Here is an 18,982-nt window from a genome sequence, read left to right on the forward strand (position 1 = left end):
CGTTGCTCCTGTTACCTTTCCCTTCCTTTATGCCACACATTTGGAGGGTTTTTTTATACACAAAACACAAAGTGGTAAAAACATTGATACAATAGAATATGAACCCGACAATGGTAAAGCTGGTTCTCCTGGTAACCACAGCTTCCACTCGAATCACCGCCGTTCCTCGCGTCTAGGCTCTCCACCTTGACTCAGACCTCTGTAATGCACAGGTGTTCCTGGATGTAGAATAGGATGTGATTGTGGCGGTGGTTGACGTTGCGGCTGTGGTGCGTGAAGGCGATGATGCATCTGATGCTGAGGTGGAGGTGGTTGGGATTGCTGGCTTGGAGGTCCCTGATTTTGAGTCAGAGGAGCGCTCTGTTGGTGCTGATGCGGGTGGTTCAGTGCATGTGCGACATTATTAGGCCCACCATAGGGATTATGATGATGCTGCTGCTGCTGTTGTTGGGGAGGCGTGAATGTTCGCGGTATGTCACGTTGTGCGAACGACATATGGCTCTGGTTTCCCACCCCGCCAAGTTGGGTCTGACGACCTATTCCACCCGAGGTGTGAGGATCAATACCAAAAATGTCTCGTCTCAAATGTTGCTGTTGCTGTTGCTGTTGCTGTTGCTGTTGCTGTTGCTGCTGCTGCGGAGGCGGCGGTTGCGATGACGGTTGCTGCTGCTGCGGTTGGTGATGTTGTTGTTGCTGGTGGTGGTGGAGTTGGTGAATATCCCGCTCACGTTCACGTTCGCGTTCGCGTTCGCGATCCCTATCTCGTTGCTGGGCTACCTCAACTTCTCGTTGGCGTTGAATCTGTCTGTCATGCTCACGTTGAAGTTCCTGTTGCTTCTGAGCCATGTGCTGTTGGATAGTCAACCGTGGTTGAAAATCATGCAATGACGGTCCACGCTGATGAAGACTGGAAACGGGAGTGGAGCCTGCAGACTGTGGGAGAGTTGTTGGTTGAAGACCAAGAGCACCAGCTTGAGCTGCACTCTGACCTTGAGCATAGCCAATCGATGACACCCGAGAGTGATGAGAGCTCCCAGACATACTTCGATAGGGCTGATTCGGTGGTGCAGTTTGTTGTGGCGGAGGAGAGGGAGCATGAGGCATTTGGCCGATGTTGCTGAGTAGTGAGCGTCGATGGTCCATAGGGCTACGTTCCAATCCTCTAGGAGTCTCCGCTCGCAAAGAATGAATTGGGGGAACACTATTCGACTGTGTTGATGGAGGGATTACCGAATAATGGCTTGGACCGGGTGAATGATGTGGATTTCGTTGCTCGCTGAGACCACTCTGAGGCCTGGGATCAAAGCGGTCCATCCATGTTTCATTGCTGGGTGGTGCTGGCTGGAGACTATTCATAGCGTTTTGATAATCTCCCAGAGAGTGGCCAGACCCGCTTCCAATGGGGTTCCCGCTAGGATTGTATGATCCTCGACCTAACCGGCCAAGACTAGAGTCCTCTGGCGGTCCCTGACGATGTTGTTGTTGCTGTTGTTGCTGTTGCAAATGACTATGGCCGACTCCTTCCGGTCCTGGCTGAGGTGAGAGTAAGCTTGGTCGTTTGGCTGCCTCGAGTGAAGGACGCTTCGGCGGCGGCTCTGGAGGGTCATCATTCAACAGGCCGAAGACGTTTGAACGTTTAGTTGGTGGCTTTGGTGGATCGACTGGCGGCGGAATAGAGGAAGCTGAAGGTGGGTTTCCGTGGACAGACATTTCATTCTTGATAGGTGGAGCGATAGGAGGCGTTGACACTTGCATCTGCGACGGGTTGGGTACCAGACTATACGTGGCATTTCTAGGCTTGCTTTCGGCCAGACGGAGTGAGGTCAGATCCTGAGCTTGTTCTAGGAGGGAATGACTCGGTGGCGCAGTGGAACTATTGGTTCGACTGTGACTATGTCGGAAAATATTGCTCGGCGGTGGTTGACCGTATTTCTCGCCTTGTGAGCGTGAAGCTTGTACATTTTGCACAGGTGGGGGTTGAGAGCGTTGCTGGACCTGTTGAATAGGGTCTCTCGGCTGATTAAGGAGTGCTTGTGAATAAGCAGAGAGTTGTGGCTGTAGTGAAATATCAGCACGAGTGATTTCAGGAAGGCGTTGTGCATGTTGGTGAGGCGAGTGATCTTGGGGTGGCATGCGCAAGGGTTGCCGATTTGGCGGAAATCCGACATGATCTTCTTGGAAAACTCCAGGTCGTGGACCATGCGAGGGTTTGGCTCCATATAGTGTGGTGCGATCCAGTTTCGCAACCTCCTCGACTTTTGGTTGGGATTGTATTGGTAAGGGTGGAATATCTCGTGGAATCGCCTGGGGTTTGGCAATCACGTTACCTAGCGCATTCCTCTCCACGATGTTTTGCGGAAATTCATCGATGACACTTTGCTTTACCATTGGTGCTAAAGAATCGGCCTGCGTAGATACTTGATCGATCTGGACGGGAACGTGGCGAGGGACAGCCATTGACGGTGTCGCTTCGTACCTACGCTTTGGTGGCGCGATTGGGCTAGGCGGTTGTCCAGGTTTCTTCCCTGCCGCGCGTGCTTGCTCCCCCATTTGAGCGAACTTCTCAAATTCCTCCTTGCCATCGTTGACTTGTCGAATATAGTAATTTTTGATCTACCACAGGTTAGCTCATGATAAATTTCGGAATAGGTGATGGCACAATGCTTACCATAGTCATGCTCTTTGTCTTCATGAATTCAGCAATGGCAGCGAAATCCCGACCAAAATAGGCCAGTAGTTGCGGGAATTTGCTTTGTTCCGGCACCGACCAGTAACTGGTTACCTGAGATGCTACAGGATGGTGAGCCGCAATGGGGTCTACGGAGCCGTCGGCTACAGGATATTGTGGTGGCACAGTATCAATTGGTTGTTGAGGAGGCTGTGGAACGGGTGGTGGCTCAGCTCGAATTGGAACATTCTCTGCGCGTAGAAGGGTTCGGCCTCGGTCCGCCTTTGTACCATTGATTGCCTTGGAAGGGAAAGACTCGGACGCATTCAAGAGTGCTTGTGCTTGCTTATCCGCTTCAATTTGAGCTTTGGTCCTTCTTGTCTTGGTCGCTATACCCGCCTTTCGACCTCTGGGTGCTTTGGGAGTTGGCTCTGCACTGCCGTCCTTTAGAGTAGTGGTCAGTTTCTTTGATTGCGGCACTGGTGTGGAAGGATCATTCTCGCTGGCGGGATCCCCAAAAGTTGGCGCGGCAGCTCTTCTGGGTCTGCCGCTGTCGGTAACGGCAACAGGGCCCGCTTCACCATCGTCACCGTAAACAAGCTCAGACATCAAGGCTGTCGAACGAGGCTTAGTGGCGGCTCTACCACGCCTCTTCTTTGGCTGCGATCTTCTCCAGATATCCTTGTAGTGCGCTCGGGTCTTTGTCAAGTAATAATGGGCAATGCATTCTTGATATGAACGCCCAGGAATAGACTCTGCAATCTTGCCCCACTTCTTGGGGGTTTGACAATACGCATTGATGAATAAGGACTGTTCCTCGCTTGTAAAATCGTCAACTGGTGGTAGATACGCATAGATATCAATAATTAGATCATCCGCAATCAAGCGATTGGTGTCCTCGAAATAACAGGATTCGATCTCTGCTGGTCTCAACATTGGGGGAATGACTGCTTCCGTCTCATAGTTAGGAACAGAGCTGGAGGCCGCTTCTCGTTCTCGTCTTTCTTCTTCTTCTTTTGCCGACTGTTGTGACATCAGAATTGCAGCCTGCAAATCCGCCTCAGTTGTATTTCGTGCTCCTCTTGTTCGTTCATGAGTCAACGAAGGTGTGACTGATGGAGCGACAGATGGAGCTGGAGACGCAGGAGCGGGACTGGCTTGCAAATCACGACGATCATGTTCCAGATGAGCAATCTCTTGTCGCCATACATGGTATTTTCGCTTGAAATCTGCCTCTGTGTCTCCCATCTCGGAGCGCCATTCCCAGGCGGTATCTTCAAACTCTTGCTGGAGCAATGTATTGACTGCTTCATGCTCGACTTCATTATCTGATTCATCAAACAGTATTCTGTGTGGGCAAATCTTTTCGAGATAGGGTAAATCCTCAATGGGTGGGGTGGGAATGGGGTTGACAGGTGCTTGTTTCAATGGTCGACCTTTGGGATAAGCCTCTTCAGGGTCTGACTTGGTACTGGCCTCGTTTGAAGTTTGTGTAGGGGATGGAAGACTGGTAGCCACGTTCGACGTGGCAAGTATATCCTGCCTTGAGTCTTCGGCCGGCGCAAGGACCGTTTGTGGTATGCTATCCTGCAGTAGCATCTCAAGGAATTGCAACTTGATCAAGAGCGGCACGATGGTCCCATCTTGTAACAAGGGTGGGGGCTTCCGAGCTTCCAAAAGACCCATTTCTTGCTTGAACCGCTCTTCTGACAGCAAATAGTATTCTTCATCAAATGCATCATCATCCCCTTCGTCCTCGTCCTCGCTAGTAGCCGGCATCGACATCTCAACATCATCAGGAGTGTGGACTTCCTCAATCGGCTGTCTGGGAATGAGTGTAATTTTTCCTTCTGGAATCCTTGGGCTAGTAGCAGATAGCGATTTTGGGCCTGTGGGTGCAGCTGGAACGGATGTGATGGAACTCTGTAAGGGCCGGCCTTTGTCCACGAGTCCATGGAAAGACGAAGCCTGTCTTGGACCTGTGGGAATGAATACTGCTCGCTCTCGTGGCTCTGGTTGATATGGCTTGTTCAATTGATTCATGATAGAGGGCTTCGGTTTGTATTCAGGAGCAACCCATGATTTCGAACTGGTTCCCGGCAAATTCGGCCGAGAACCATCTCTATGCGTCAACTCTCTATCAAGTCTAGGTCCTGTTGGGATTGCAGAAGGTTTGCTATCTGGCGCGGTGGGTTTGGACTGCTCACGCAACGCCGTGGGAGAAGTTGTAGCACTTACAGGCTCCACCGAAGCTATCCTTGGCTTGAAGTTCGAAGTTGTGGGGCCTAATCTTGGCCCAGAAGGAACATTTGGTGGCATTGTTCTATCGAGTGCCGGAGACTGAGCTGTACGGGACTCGGTTGAAGATTCGTCCTTCTTTGAGCTTGCTTCGACTGATATGCTACTAGAAGTAGGCACAATGCTTGTGCGCAGCGGCCGTGAATGCGGCTCACTGCGAGGCCAAGTGTCATTTGGTTGGGACGCTTTTGGGCCTTGAGGTGCGTTTGGCGTAGAGGGAGTGCGGACAGCTTTTGGTCCACTGGGAGGCTGAAAAGATGATTGTATGGCTACCACGGGTTCAATCTTTGGAGGGGGCGCCTTTGATACTGGCGGCTTCTCGGAGGCCGGGGTAGTGACTGGTGCGACCGAGGGTGGAGGTCCGTAGTCCAGGCCAACGGCTGAGGCTGGTTGTGGAGCAGCTTGTGCAGGGTCACGCCTAACAGGATCCGTTCTAGAAGGTCCAAAGTAATCTGATTGATCGCCATCTCTGCGCAGATCACGAATCGAAACAGTAGGAGTTGCAACCACAGACGGTTTCCTAGAGGAATCATGTTCAGGCTTTGTTGCACGATCAATCGCAAGGGTGGATGGTGTGGCGACCGAGCCCAGCGCGTGCCCTCCTGTGCTTCTCGCTGGTGAGTGATCTCTTTGCCGAATATCTTGCCCTCTGATATCACGTTCTCTACTACCGCGATCAAAATCCCTGCGGTCGTAACGATCCGGTCGATCGGATTCGGGGGGAATTTGCCGACCACGGTCAAAGTCACGATCCCGCCAGCTTTCTCGTGAGCGACTTCGGTTGTGGAAAAGATCTCTATCTCGTTCGCCCACAAAGGAGTTCCGACCCCGGCTTCGTTCCCAGTCACCTCTACCACGGCCTCGGGTCAGCCCACCTCGCGAAGCTGGAGCGTAGTAAGAGGTGTTGTCGGCGGGGCGACTATACGTTGATGGAATGCTTTCTCGTGAATCCCTCCGCGCTCGGATCGGAGAAGCAGAGCGGTCTCGAGCTCCAACATATGGCCGGCTGTCTCTGACCACGGTACCACCTCTGTCTCCCGTTCCAAATTCACGATCTCGCCGCGGCCAATCCGGCCTGTCATCGTCTCTTGTACGATAAGATTGTGGAGCAGGTCGAGCCTCCCTGTCACGATCGCGGTCACGGTCACGATCCCATGTGTCACTAGAGCGTGGGAAGCCTCCCCGACCTCGCGCGGCAAAACTAGAGCCTCGAAAATCAGCCTTGGGCCCTCGAGGAGGAGCACGATCCGATGGAGGCCCCGGATCTGCGGCTCCTCTGTATGAAGAACCTAACGAACTGTAGGTGCCAGAGGGTCTGCGATCGAATCGTGGAGGTGGAGATCGTTCACGATTGTTGTTGGGGTTGGGATACCTCGAGGACATGGATTATGTCAGCCGCCCTGGCGGAAAGCAGGACGAGCTAGTGCTAGATATGGGATAGCCCGTCGCAGGAAGGACATCACGTGGTGGAGGTGGAGATGAGTCAACTCGGTTTCAGCCACGCTCTTGGCTTATTGGAGCTTGGAGCAATCGAGGTGTTCTTTTTCGAACTTGGAAGGCGAGGGGGGAGGAGACGGCTCCCGCTGCGCGAGTTCGTGGTAGAGCCTGTTACCGCCGGTCACAAGCCACTTTTGATTGATGAGGGCGAGTTACCGGTCGAAAGTTTAACAATGGCCAGCAGTCGTACAAATCAATTCCTGAATTCGTAGCCGTCGATGCAGGTCTGTGTCAAGCCCCGACGAGGTCTGTTGCTGCACTGGTTGCACGGGGGTTTGTTGCCGAGCCCGGGATTTCGAATTGCAGGGTTGATCGGACGGAGTTCCAACGGATTTGTTAAGAAGCTGATGAATTCGTGTTACCGGCCAGCGAGCCAACTTGATACAAGAAGAAGGACTTGAGCGAAATACGGGCGTTGTAGTGGACGACCAGGACTGGTTATGCCGATGTTGTATGTGTCAACGTGGTGCTTCAGTTGAAATCCGAATCGTGGAAAAGCGTTGGACTGATTCTGTGGACAGCGCGCCAGACGTGCGGGTTAGTCGAACCAGGGACTGGGTAATTATGTGGAAACGGCGCGATGGATGCGCGAATATGTGTTTGATTGAATCTCCAAACCTGTGATGGGGTGATAATGTGATGTTTGGATTGGTTTTCGTGAAGAAGAGATGGAAAAGCCAGGAGAAAGAAGACGAAAGAGATGGGGCTGACACAAACGAGGCAACCACGACGCGCTTGAAAGTTAGCCGCCGATCCGCTCAGATACTAGTATATCCGCATTAATTATTATTACCGAGACCGAGAAGCTGCAACCTTGAACTTGACTTCCAGGTTGCCTCCCGATCACCTGCACACCCCAAAAGTTCTAACGACAACCTCGAGCTCGGGGGACTTTGTGATGGTTATTACAAAACTTTACGGCTACGGGCGGGGATCAATTCTCCACCTGGGCGGGCATTGGCTGGCAATGGTCCCAAAGGTTTCCACGTCCGAGAGTTTAAATCAATGAAAAGACGGCAGGAGTTACAGTAATATGTGTCTTGGCGGAACACACGGCCGCACTCAAGTCCCAGACTGGGCACCCGACTGTTTATCTACTCGGTACTCGCGTACTTGAAGTTTTTACTACGAGTAATTATAGGTGGGTGCCCATCTCCAGCTACTACTCCGATCACTCCAGTTTGACGTTGGTTTATTTTGGCGTGAACTTTCTAGCATTTCCCAACGCGGAAAGTTCCATTTAATTCCCATTCCCAAAAACCCGCAAATTTTTGATGTTTTGATACATGGTGGTGCCTAGAACAAAAATACCCAAACAACTAACCCCAGCAATGAATTCCGCACCACCTGCCAAAGCCACGGATGCAGTCCTTGTGGCCTCAGATCCAGTTCCTGATGATGTTCAACAAGTCAAAGGCATCGATTGGGCTGCGTTGCCCGCAGAACAACGCACAATCATCTCGAACTTTGTTCTTCAGATGACTGGTCAAGGCTTCCAATCTAGTGCTCTGGCGGACGCCATCCGCATCGTGAATGATATGGTTGGTTTCTTCCGACCATCGACACTCGACGAGGCGGTTTCTGACTGAATGCAGAGAGCATGGAGAGATCCAGAGACGGGCGACAAAACCACCATATTCCTCGGTTACACATCCAATATGATCTCGTCGGGTTTACGCGAGACCTTTCGCTGGCTCGTGCAGCACCGCCACGTGTCGGCGATTGTTACGACGGCGGGTGGAATCGAGGAAGACTTCATCAAATGCCTGGCACCGACATATCTAGGATCATTCTCAACACCAGGGGCCGCATTGCGCGCTAAAGGGCTCAATCGAATTGGCAACCTGGTGGTTCCAAACAACAATTACTGTGCGTTTGAGGACTGGGTCGTCCCCGTCCTTGATCAGATGTTGAAGGAGCAGGAAGACGAATTTGCTCAAAGTGGACAACGATTTATGTGGACTCCCAGCAAGATCATCCACCGACTCGGCAAAGAAATCAACAACGAGTCCTCGGTCTACTACTGGGCTTACCGAAACGATATTCCAGTCTTCTGTCCTGCGTTGACGGACGGTAGTCTCGGTGACATGATCTATTTCCATTCGTTCAAGGCATCTCCACTCCAACTCGGCGTCGATATCGCCCAGGACATTCGAAAGATCAACACGATTGCGGTCCGGGCCAAACGTGCGGGAATGATCATCCTGGGTGGTGGCGTTGTCAAACACCATATTGCTAATGCATGCCTGATGCGGAATGGTGCCGAAAGTGCGGTGTACATCAATACAGGACAAGAATTCGATGGCAGTGATGCTGGAGCCAGGCCAGATGAAGCAGTGAGTTGGGGGAAAATCAAAACCGATGGTGACAGCGTCAAGGTGAGCATGCAGTATCATCGACCACACACGGAAGATTTACTCACCCAATCCAGGTCTATGTCGAGGCCACAATCGCCTTCCCTCTCCTTGTAGCCTCAACTTTTGCTCGACCGGAATCTGAGCTGGAGAATCGGTGATTGCGGGGACCGCCATTTGGATGGCCACAAGCCTCAAACTAGCCAAAATCTGGCAAGGTACCAAGGTACCTAAAGCTAGGTACGAATATTTAGTTGATGGACCATCCAGGGCGATTTGACAAGCCATCCCCAAAGGCGGTGGAGTCGAGTGATGTGGAGAAAGAGCTTTCCAGATTCAAGACATGATGAGTCGAAATGAATCCCCAGAGTCTGAAAAGTTCGTCATCGCAGATGGCCACTCTCCAATAAACAAAATTCTTGACCCACGGTTGGTGCCTGAATCCAAAGGGAGGAATTGGGCTTAACCGGTGGCAGGCGTTTCTTTGTTTTCTGGACTGAGCCTCACCTGTTGGAGGTGGCAGTTAGGCGTGGGGGGCATCATTAGCCACCAAGTAGATACTCACTAAAGCCCGAGGCGGCCCATGGCCCTGGGGAGCTTGGTGTCAACTAGCCCTAGAGGAGAATGGTCTCTCGGTCCCTCCCCATTGAGCCTATCCGATGACCATCGATAAGCCCAGGTCTGGCTGTTGACATGCGCGGACAAGGCGAACTTGTCACCCAGTCAGAGCTGAACAACTGCGCCTGTAATCCACTGCGTGCACTGCCAGTGCTTTTCATCTGCCCTGCCTGCAGGTGGATCCGGAGACCCTGGGATCCCGTCTTAGCACATCGTTGCCTGACGTGCCACGCCAGCCAGTGCGAGCAGTGATTCTTGTTCCTTAGCCAGAGCCTGACAGTGCAAGTGACAACGACCGGTCAACTTCGACTCACTCAGGCTATCCGTACACCACCATCACCACCACCACCACCACCACCACCACTACTGGCGATGCCTGCCTAACTGCTAGCACTCTTCCTGAAGCCCTGCCTGCTCCTGCTCATGCCTCATGCACAGGCTGCAGCTGCAAGAACCCCATCGGACTGACTTCACTAACCCCAATCGATCCTCTCTACTGCACACCCCATTTACTCATCCTCGTTGCCGCTGTCATTTTTTGTTCTGGCTATATCACTTTGATGCTGCTACTCAGCCTGTCATCCTCATCCTCACCCGTCCATCTTTCCATCACTATCGCTTTGCTACTACATACTGACGACTTGATCTCAATTTTGACCTGCTTGTTGACCATGTAAACGAATACCATCCTTCACTCACTGGCACTGCACTGCTCATCACACCCATAGACCCTGACAGTCTCAACGTGACTCACTCTCCGTCGACCCATCACCATGGCTAGCTCTCAAAATTCACCCGTGCTTGTTCAGCACGCCTCACCTCCCCATACGTTAAGTCCTACCATGCCAGTTGTCTCCATCTCCGCCTTCGAACCACCTCCTCTACCTGAATCAATGTTTAGTCCGACAAGGACAATTCCTCCATTTGATCAAGATACCGCGACTGTGTCTGTACAAGAGGCAGATACAGAGATGGCCAATACACAGGCTCCTATTCCTGTTCCTGTGCAAGAACCTTCCCCGGTGGTTGAAACTCCACCGCCACCTCGAGAAGAGTTGACATCTATCCCAGAACCCGAGGCAGCCACAATAGATCACCTGGCTGAAGATCCTACCACACACACCCAACAGCCTTCGCCCGAACAAGATGGACTGCCTCCTACCCCTCCTGCGGCAGCGGAGCCCGGTCCTGAAGTTCCCGAGTGGGCTACTTGGGAGGATGACAACTCTACTCCAAATGAGGAGGAAATGACACAGATTAATGCCCGCGACTTTGAGTTGAGTGCTCTGGATGTCCCCAGCGTGGAGAAGAGGATATATTACGACGTTGATGACCCTGACCAGCGACCGATCAAGAAGCTTCGTCTCAGCTGGGTCATCAAGAACCTACGGGGAACAAGGAACAAACCCAATCCTTCCCGGGTCATGATCTCCCCGCCAGCAGAGGTCGACGGCAACTACTGGCAGATCAAACTCTACCCCCGTGGTAACAAATGCTCTTCTCTCAGTGCCTACATCAGATGCACCCCAGTTCCGCCGAAGCTAGAGCCAGACACAACGGATAGCACATTTGCCTTCTACGAAGGTGCTCCAGAGGCAGATTTGGGGAATGACGCTGTCCCAACTCAAACTCTGACGATTGAAGCCACAAGCAAGCCAGAGATTAAAATTACTCCAGCACAAAGCCCGGATGGCCAGGAACCACAGAAGCAAGAGAGCTCACAGGAAGGTACGCAAGAGAGTTCGCAGGAGACCGACAGTCAAGATTCAGAAGCTGTCACAACCGACAACACTTCGTCAACAGATGCATTGAAGCAGGACAAACCTGTTGACTTGACATGGAGGGTCGCAGCACAACTGGGCATGATCATGTACAACCCGGCCGAACCTCGCACCTGTACTTACATGTCTTCCGAACATCAATTCTCTTGTGCCAACGATGATTGGGGATGGACCAATTTCCATGGCTCCTGGAGAGAAATTCATCGTCGACAACATGCACAGAGAACTGCCTTGCTCCAAAATGATACTATAGCCATCGACGCATACATTCGAATCTTCGATGACCCAACCCAAGCATTGTGGTGGCATTCATCGGAGTCTGAGGCCCAGTGGGATTCCAAAGCCTTGGCTGGCTACTTTCCAATGGGCACACCTCCGTTGTATCACAGCCCTGCGGTGGCAGGAATCACTGCTTGGCTACTTCTGGCTCCCTTTCGTAAGGCTCTGCAGGCTGCGGATGCTGGTGAGTGGAGAATAAAATCCCAAAGCCGACCAAGACCTCTGCTCGAGCATCTTCAGAAGATCATTTTCTTGATGAAATGGTTGGACAAGGCTTCAGAGCCATATGTCGATCTTAACGATGCGATTGTACACCTCACTCGCTCAGGAGAGTCCTTCACCGACGTAATGACCTTTTGGGAGGTCCTCCGTAGAGGCATGGAGCTCGAACTCGCAGATGACTCAAATTTTATGCAGGCCATGGCAAAGATTTTTGACTCGTCCAAAGGCCCTATCTGTATACCCCCACTGCCAGTCGAGGGTGTCAGCGACATCCAACAAGGCCTTGACAAAGTTCTCCCCGCCGCAAATATCAAGAGTCGCCTTCCCGATCTTCTCTCGCTCCCACTCGCACGAGAAAAGTTTGACAAGAAAACGCGTGAGTGGAAACTGATGTATGATCGTATCATGCTGAATGATCAAGTCATGGCACTTGATCAGTCTGAGGAAGGGAGCCGCGCGAGTTACACACTATATGGATTCATGGTACAAGTTGGGGAACGAAATTCAGGAAAGTTTTACACTGTCTTGCGGCCGAATGGACCTGGTACCAAATGGCTTGCTTTTGAAGACGGCGATGGGAACAAGATATTCTCCTACACCAGGAAGCGAATCAATGAATATGAAGGACTCGAAGGCCAAGCACTCAAAGACCTCACTTCCACCAGACAAACCGCCTATCTTGCCATGTATATCAGGACGAGCTGTGTTTCTGAATATCTCACAGGCACTTTAGAGGAGTTCAAACTCCCACAGTGGATGAAGACTTCGGATTTTACGTATGTCCCAGCTGACGGTCAATTCACTGAGCCAACAGTGGCAGAGAAGACGGATCAAGTTCGTGTGGAATGCTACTCTGATGATTGTTTACGCGGTAGAGAAGGTCTTCTGGATACAACCAAAATCAGAACTCAGGCAGAACACAAGGGTCAATATCAATGCCTTGTTGTCCCTAACACGACGACTTACCAAGAGATCCGAGCACAACTTTCTCGAAAATTGAACATTAAGGATCCAAGCTTGATACAACTGTTCAAATTGCGCCATAAAGACGCAAGAGAGCACACCTGGGGTTCACCAGCACAGCTCAAACCAGTGAAACCGAGAAAACTCATTTCAAGTGGTTTGTTGGAAGGCCAATCTTTGTGTCTCTGGTATTTTGAGACTACGGAAGACGTTGATCGCTGGGGAGACTCCGTCGATTCTCGGATTGTTACAGAGACAGCTGACATTGACCACGAACCACTGGGAGGCAACGCTGTCCCGTTCGAACCTGTCGCCGAACCCGAAGAGCCAACTCAGCCAGTGATGGCGGCTCCTGATGCTGAGCAGGCTTCAGTGCAGGAGGCTGTCGTTGCAGATTTGGTAAGAGCTGCCGTCGTTCACGAAACGGTTCCACTCCCATCAGAAGACACTGGTGAGGGCGTAGATACAACGATGCACACTCTCGAAGACACGACTGTAACAGCAGAAGATAACATGCTAGGTGCTGTCCCACATGGTCATCTCGTTGACGCGGCCAACCACGATACAGATCCTGCAGCACCCTCCACGCTTATGGCTGAGGAGCCAACCGAAAGCCCAGAGAACCCGGCACCTCTGACTAGCGCGGAAGAACAAATAGTTGCGGCGATTGTTACACAAGACGCTGAAATGATGGACTTCACAATGCAAAACACTGTGGAAGAGGAAGTCCCACAGCATCCTCCTGAGTACGAGTCCTCCGATTCATCGGAGAGTGAATCTTCGATATCTGCCGGCTCCTACATTTATGGCATCATCCAGGTCCTCGATCTAGACAAGCAGAATTTCAGCGTGTTTGGCACATTCTTTGCCAAGACCGATGCCAACATCAAGGATTTCCTCAGAACCCGGATGGGATACATCGCAGCCGATAAAGATTTCAATGTCTGGCGCCGAATCTCGGAAGTCGGCGGGCGCAAGATTGGAGCCGACAAAACTTTCAGTCGTGAGAAAGGGATCGATCATGGCGCAAACTTCATTGTCGGTGAAGTCCTTTCCGAGGCCGAACTCAAGGAATATGAGCAACAGGGCAAGTTTACCGATCCTTGGACCTTATCGACGTACCTCCGCATGGTGGAACGAAAGCACCCCGTCAAATCCCTGACGACTGATGACGCCGTTGAAGTCGCAGTCTTTGGGGCGGATTACTTCAAAGGGCCACTGGTGAATGGACGGGGACATGGTCAAAAATGCCTTTGTATCACTGGCACAGGTAACGTCTACGAAGGACCACTTGTCTGTGACAAAAAAAGTGGTAAGGGAGGTAAGATGACCTACCAGAATGGTGACACTTATGAAGGAGAATGGGAGGCCGACGAGCGACACGGCCAAGGTACATTTATTGAGAATCGCACCGGAAACAAATATGTTGGCGGATTCGAATACGGAAAGCGGTGGGGAATGGGCACGACTTACTGGCAAGTGGCAGATGAACAGGCAGACTTGTGCCAGATCTGTTACGGAGAAGAGATTGACGCTCTATTCTTCGACTGCGGGCATGTCTGCGCTTGTGTGGAATGTGCTCGCCAGTGTGACATCTGCCCTATTTGCCGAAAGAGCGTCAAGCAGGTGGTGAAGATGTTCCGAGCATGAGCATGAGTGGTGCACATAAAACGAGATCTTGGCGTTGTGTGTCTTGTGATTTTGGGCTTGATGACAGCGAGCGGAGCGCCTTGTTCTGGATTGGCTCCCAGAGTTCTTTGAGCGACACGACAACCATTTGGGTTTGTAGATTGCAAGCATTTATGACGTCTGGGAAGGAAGACCTTACCCACGAACAAAACGATGGCGTATGGGGTTTTGCGGGGTGCAGACGATCGTCGATAACCCTGAAGCAGACCGGGAGGAGTTGTCTCATTAATTAGCTTTGGCTTGAGAAATTGCAAGTAGACGAATTGCTTTCCCCCACTCAATCTTTTATCCTCATCCATTACGGGCTCGTCCTGCTACTTGCTCTGTTAGTATCGCTGTTGATCGTGGCTCGACACACGACCAGTATCGACGGAAGCATTTCCAAGTTGCTAAGCGATGTAGCATTCCGTGCAATACTACCCTTGAACCTCGGGACCTTCCCCTTCCCCTACCCCACGGGATTTTTGATACTTGTCGTGGGGAGCAGTCAGTGTCAGAGCCCTTTCTTGGTTTGGAGAACCGACAAAGTCGAAATCTTCAGCACAGTAACGTCTCATCCAAGCAGCTAGTCCATCAAGGCTGCCACGACGACCTTTTTCCAGAATGAAGCGATGTCTCCTCTCCCAGATGTTCTATTTAAAGATCAAGCTGATAAACAAGCACGAGACATATGCTTCCTAACCCCACCAGGCAAACTCGCTTGCCCACGTGGGGATTGTTCAAAGATATTCAAGGTATCATTCGGAATGTCGGATCCTCGAAGGAAGTGCTCAGCATCGTACACAATACAGGAACGGATAGAAATCGCGAGGATGGATACTCGGCAGATCTCTGTAAACGAAATATGCATAACGATGTCGGTACCCATGACAGCTACCCATGACAGCTTTGGCGAAAGCAGTCAGGCCTTTAGAGAGATATTTCTCGTATCAGAGCCAATTAGATCTTACGATGAGACTCAGGCTGGCAGAACAATGAACGGCCAAATGCCTCGATATGGAACGAGCTGATTCTCCTGGATTTGTGAATTCGATCTCGCTGTAGCTAGACTCAAGTGCTCTTTCTTTTTTGCGGGTGAAGATCTGAATGTAACATTGCCAACTTGAGTACGCCATCTGGCTAGGAGCTGGGAAGATGTCATTTGCACGGCCATTAGACATTGAGTGGATATACTATATTCAATTTAAGTCTGGGATGAATCAGAATCAATACATGCAAAATCCGACCCAGACATTGAGGTTGCCCTGGAGAAAGTCTTGCAAGTCATAAATAACGTTGACTTGAGTGCAACGCTCTAAGTGGGAAGCTGCCCGATGATCTCCATGAAGAGGGCATCCAGGTTCAGAGGATAGAGGTCCATCATAAACCCAGAACCTGCCCACCTATCAGACACCACCCCACACTCTTATCTTTCCATCTTAAGCATCTACCATGGCGTACCAAGCCTTGTTAGCCTCACCCCACCAATAGCCATGGTAAAGAAGAGGAAGATCACCGGGTGGGGAGTGACGCACCGTTCATCCTACCTCCCTAGACATCCAAAGTGACAACACTTACCTAACTGATGCGGGAACGCTTCCAGGATGACCTAGAGGCGACGTAGCAGTGGCATGAGCCTGCATCTATCATACTGTCCATACTGCATATCATCCCTGATGGCCAAGGCAGACCAGAGGTATGATCTCGGACAACTCCTCTCGTTTAGATGGTACTTCAGCCTCCTCTTATCTGGACCATGGCAGGCCGCCATCGGACGAGATCCATAGTGAGAGTACAGTGACTTAATACTGTATATCGGTCTTATAAGCAGCGCTGTTTCTCGTCTCCTTTTCTTACTCCCCCCCCTTCCCCCATCAAGGAACATCACAGTTTCAGCTTCATTGGCAGACTTTCTACAAGTTGGAAGAGCTTTCCTACTGCCGCTGACTCACTACCGCTGAGCAACCAGAGCCACCGACTTGTGATACATCTATCGTGGCCAGTGAGCATACCTCTTTCGGGTCCAAGTACAACCATATCGCCGACAGCCAGGCCAACATGGAATCTCAGTCGAGCACCAACAGCGGCCATAACGTCATGCTAGGAGACGACAAGAAAGTCCTTGTTGAAGATGGTGTCGTGCAGACCACTTTGTCTGGCGAAGTACATATATCCGCCAGCACGGCATTAGATCCCGCCGCGGAGAGGAGATTGCTCTGGAAATTCGACCTTCGCATTCTTCCATGCCTGGCCATTATGTACTTCTTCAATGCGTTGGTGAGCGTCGCCCCGACATTTCATCATGGTCTCCTCGCCTGAAGCTCACAACGACTTACTCGTGATATCATATATATAGGACAAAGGAAACCTCGGCAATGCAAAGACAGCAGGTCTGGAGAAAGACCTCAAGCTCAAGGACGGACAGTACAATCTCATCCTGTCAATCTTCTTCATCCCTTATGTCTTGACCGCGCCGTTCCTTGGTCTGGCCGGTAAGAAGTTTGGGCCGAGTCGAGTGCTGCCGGCGATGATGATGACTTTTGGGTTCGCGACGCTGGTGAGTGCGACATCCTCGGGGAGACCAGAGACACACGCAACGTCAGGCTGGAATATATCTTGTCTCGTGCTGACCAGTGCGGCAAACCACCTCTAGATGGGAGTTGCTGTCAAGAACTTCGGTGGCCTCATGGCAACTCGTTGGTTTCTCGGCATGGCCGAGTCTGCCTTCTTCCCACTGGTATGTATCAAGTTCGATCTTGTCGTTCTCCTTGACCTACCATCTGGGAAGCCTATGCCAACTCAAAAACCCTTTCACTAGGTGATTTACTACCAAACGACATTCTACCGACGAGGTGAGCTCGCGCGGCGCCTAGCGATCTTCTATGCCGCCTCCTCGATCGCGAATGCATTCGGAGGTCTCTTATCGTTCGCCGTGTTCCACATCCACACGGGCGCGCTGGAGAACTGGCGATACCTGTTCGTGATCGAGGGGGCGTGCTCGATGCTCTTCGCGTGCTTCGCCTTCTGGTTCCTGCCGTACGACGCGCAGTCGGCACGATTCCTCACCAAAGAAGAGAAAGAACTGGCCTTCTACCGCATCCAGGTCGACTCGTCGTCGGTCGTCAGCGAGAGCCTCAACATCCGGTCCGCACTCGCCATCTTCAAACACCCGACCAGCTGGGTCATCCTGGCCATCGAAATGTGTCTCGGCGTGCCGCTCCAGTCCGTCTCGCTCTTCCTCCCCGTCATCGTCAAGCAGCTCGGCTACTCGACCGTCAAGTCGAACCTGTACGTCGTCGCACCCAACATCACGGGCGCCGTCATGCTGCTACTCCTAGGCTTCGCGTCCGACTTTACCCGATGGAGATTCCCCTTCGTCGCGCTCGGCTTCGCCTTTACCTGTATCGGCTTCATCATCTTCGCCGCCGTCGACCACTCGAACCTCACCGTCTCGTATTTCGCCTGCTTCATGATGACCTGGGGCACGAGTGCGCCCAGCGTGATCCTCGACGTCTGGTACAACAACAACATCGCCGACGAGAACAAGCGCATGATGTTGACGACCGTGGGCGTTCCGGTCGCGAACCTCATGGGCGTCGTCAGGTGAGTCTTCCCACACGCCCTTTCCCCGCCCCGATTTGTCATTTTCAAAGTCTCACACCCCTTTCTCAACAAAACAGCTCCAACATCTTCCAAAACAAAGACGCCCCGAAATACCTGCCGGCGCTGATCACGACGGCCGTCTTCGGCGCCACGGGCTGCCTGCTGACGCTGCTGCTCGGCGCCTGGATGATGTTCGACAATAAACGCCGCAACATGCGTGCCGGCAAGACCATTCGCGCCAAGGACGTGCCTTCGGAGCGCCTCAGGGACGGGCCTGATGCCGTCGAGTATCGCTGGTTCTACTGAGATGGCATGTTTTCGCGTGTGCTGGGCTGGGCGTCAGCGTGGTGATTGGGAAAGAAGAGGGGAGGAGCGATTCTAGTTAGGGGCTGGCGAAATCATGTGGAGAGCCGGGCATGTTGCGGGATGTATGTATGGATGTTTGTCACTGTGTTAGTTGGTGACCCCCGTGGTCTTGACGTCTGGGACCTTGTAACGGCATGACATACCTATAATGTGCTGTAGATTGCCGAGGTGGTATTTCACATATCCCTTGGCCCTCCCTGATTCCTCTGTCGCTATATAGCCTTACAGTGATAGGCTCTGAAACATTGGTCGGCAGTCATATATAGAGAAAATTGATGGCTGTGATAAGAGGTGTGGCGCCATGATAATGCTGGCGAGTGATACTGAGGAGACCAGGCACAAAGCCGCTGCATGTGTTCATCGTCAGTATGAAAGAACCAATGCATAGCATACCATTCTCCTTGGATAGAAATCTGCTCTGGATAAACCAACCAGTGAATCAACAACGATGAGCGATACGAGATTCACGAACAAAAAGCACTTGAGGACATGGTTACTGTAAGTAATTCTATTTTCTCATTCTCTGTCAAGAAAAGAAGGGAAGCGGTAATTGTGTCGGAGGAGAACGCTGAATGAATAGCTACAAAGGTAGCGGCTTGCGATGGCGCGGCAGAACAGGATGTCGCAAAACTGGTGTAAGGGAAAGAAGGGGGTATTTTGTCGAG

The 18,982-nt window shown here is 51.7% G+C and overlaps 4 protein-coding genes across 4 annotated transcripts; 3 read left to right on the forward strand and 1 right to left on the reverse strand.

Moving 5' to 3' along the window:
- Positions 1-153: 153 nt before the first annotated feature.
- LTR84_005262 (uncharacterized protein) lies at positions 154-6,349 on the reverse strand (the record flags this gene model as incomplete). Its single annotated transcript, XM_064848833.1, has 2 exons — positions 154-2,613; positions 2,669-6,349. The coding sequence occupies 2 exons, from the start codon at positions 6,347-6,349 to the stop codon at positions 154-156; spliced, it is 6,141 nt and encodes a 2,046-aa protein (XP_064711457.1).
- A 1,445-nt stretch (positions 6,350-7,794) lies between these two features.
- Positions 7,795-8,934, forward strand: DYS1 (Deoxyhypusine synthase; the record flags this gene model as incomplete). The annotated part of the gene is made up of 2 exons (XM_064848834.1): positions 7,795-8,004; positions 8,059-8,934. 2 exons carry the CDS (start codon positions 7,795-7,797, stop codon positions 8,932-8,934), a joined length of 1,086 nt encoding a protein of 361 aa, XP_064711458.1.
- Positions 8,935-10,208: 1,274 nt separating this feature from the next.
- On the forward strand, positions 10,209-14,330 carry LTR84_005264 (uncharacterized protein; the record flags this gene model as incomplete). The annotated part of the gene is made up of 1 exon (XM_064848835.1): positions 10,209-14,330. One exon carries the CDS (start codon positions 10,209-10,211, stop codon positions 14,328-14,330), a length of 4,122 nt encoding a protein of 1,373 aa, XP_064711459.1.
- A 2,076-nt stretch (positions 14,331-16,406) lies between these two features.
- LTR84_005265 (uncharacterized protein) lies at positions 16,407-18,257 on the forward strand (the record flags this gene model as incomplete). The annotated part of the gene is made up of 5 exons (XM_064848836.1): positions 16,407-16,625; positions 16,705-16,905; positions 17,002-17,085; positions 17,167-17,951; positions 18,029-18,257. The coding sequence occupies 5 exons, from the start codon at positions 16,407-16,409 to the stop codon at positions 18,255-18,257; spliced, it is 1,518 nt and encodes a 505-aa protein (XP_064711460.1).
- Between the last annotated feature and the right edge of the window lie 725 nt (positions 18,258-18,982).

This window comes from Exophiala bonariae (assembly GCF_035927105.1).
Source record: "Exophiala bonariae strain CCFEE 5792 chromosome Unknown scaffold_2, whole genome shotgun sequence".
Classification (NCBI taxonomy): Eukaryota; Fungi; Ascomycota; class Eurotiomycetes; order Chaetothyriales; family Herpotrichiellaceae; genus Exophiala; species Exophiala bonariae.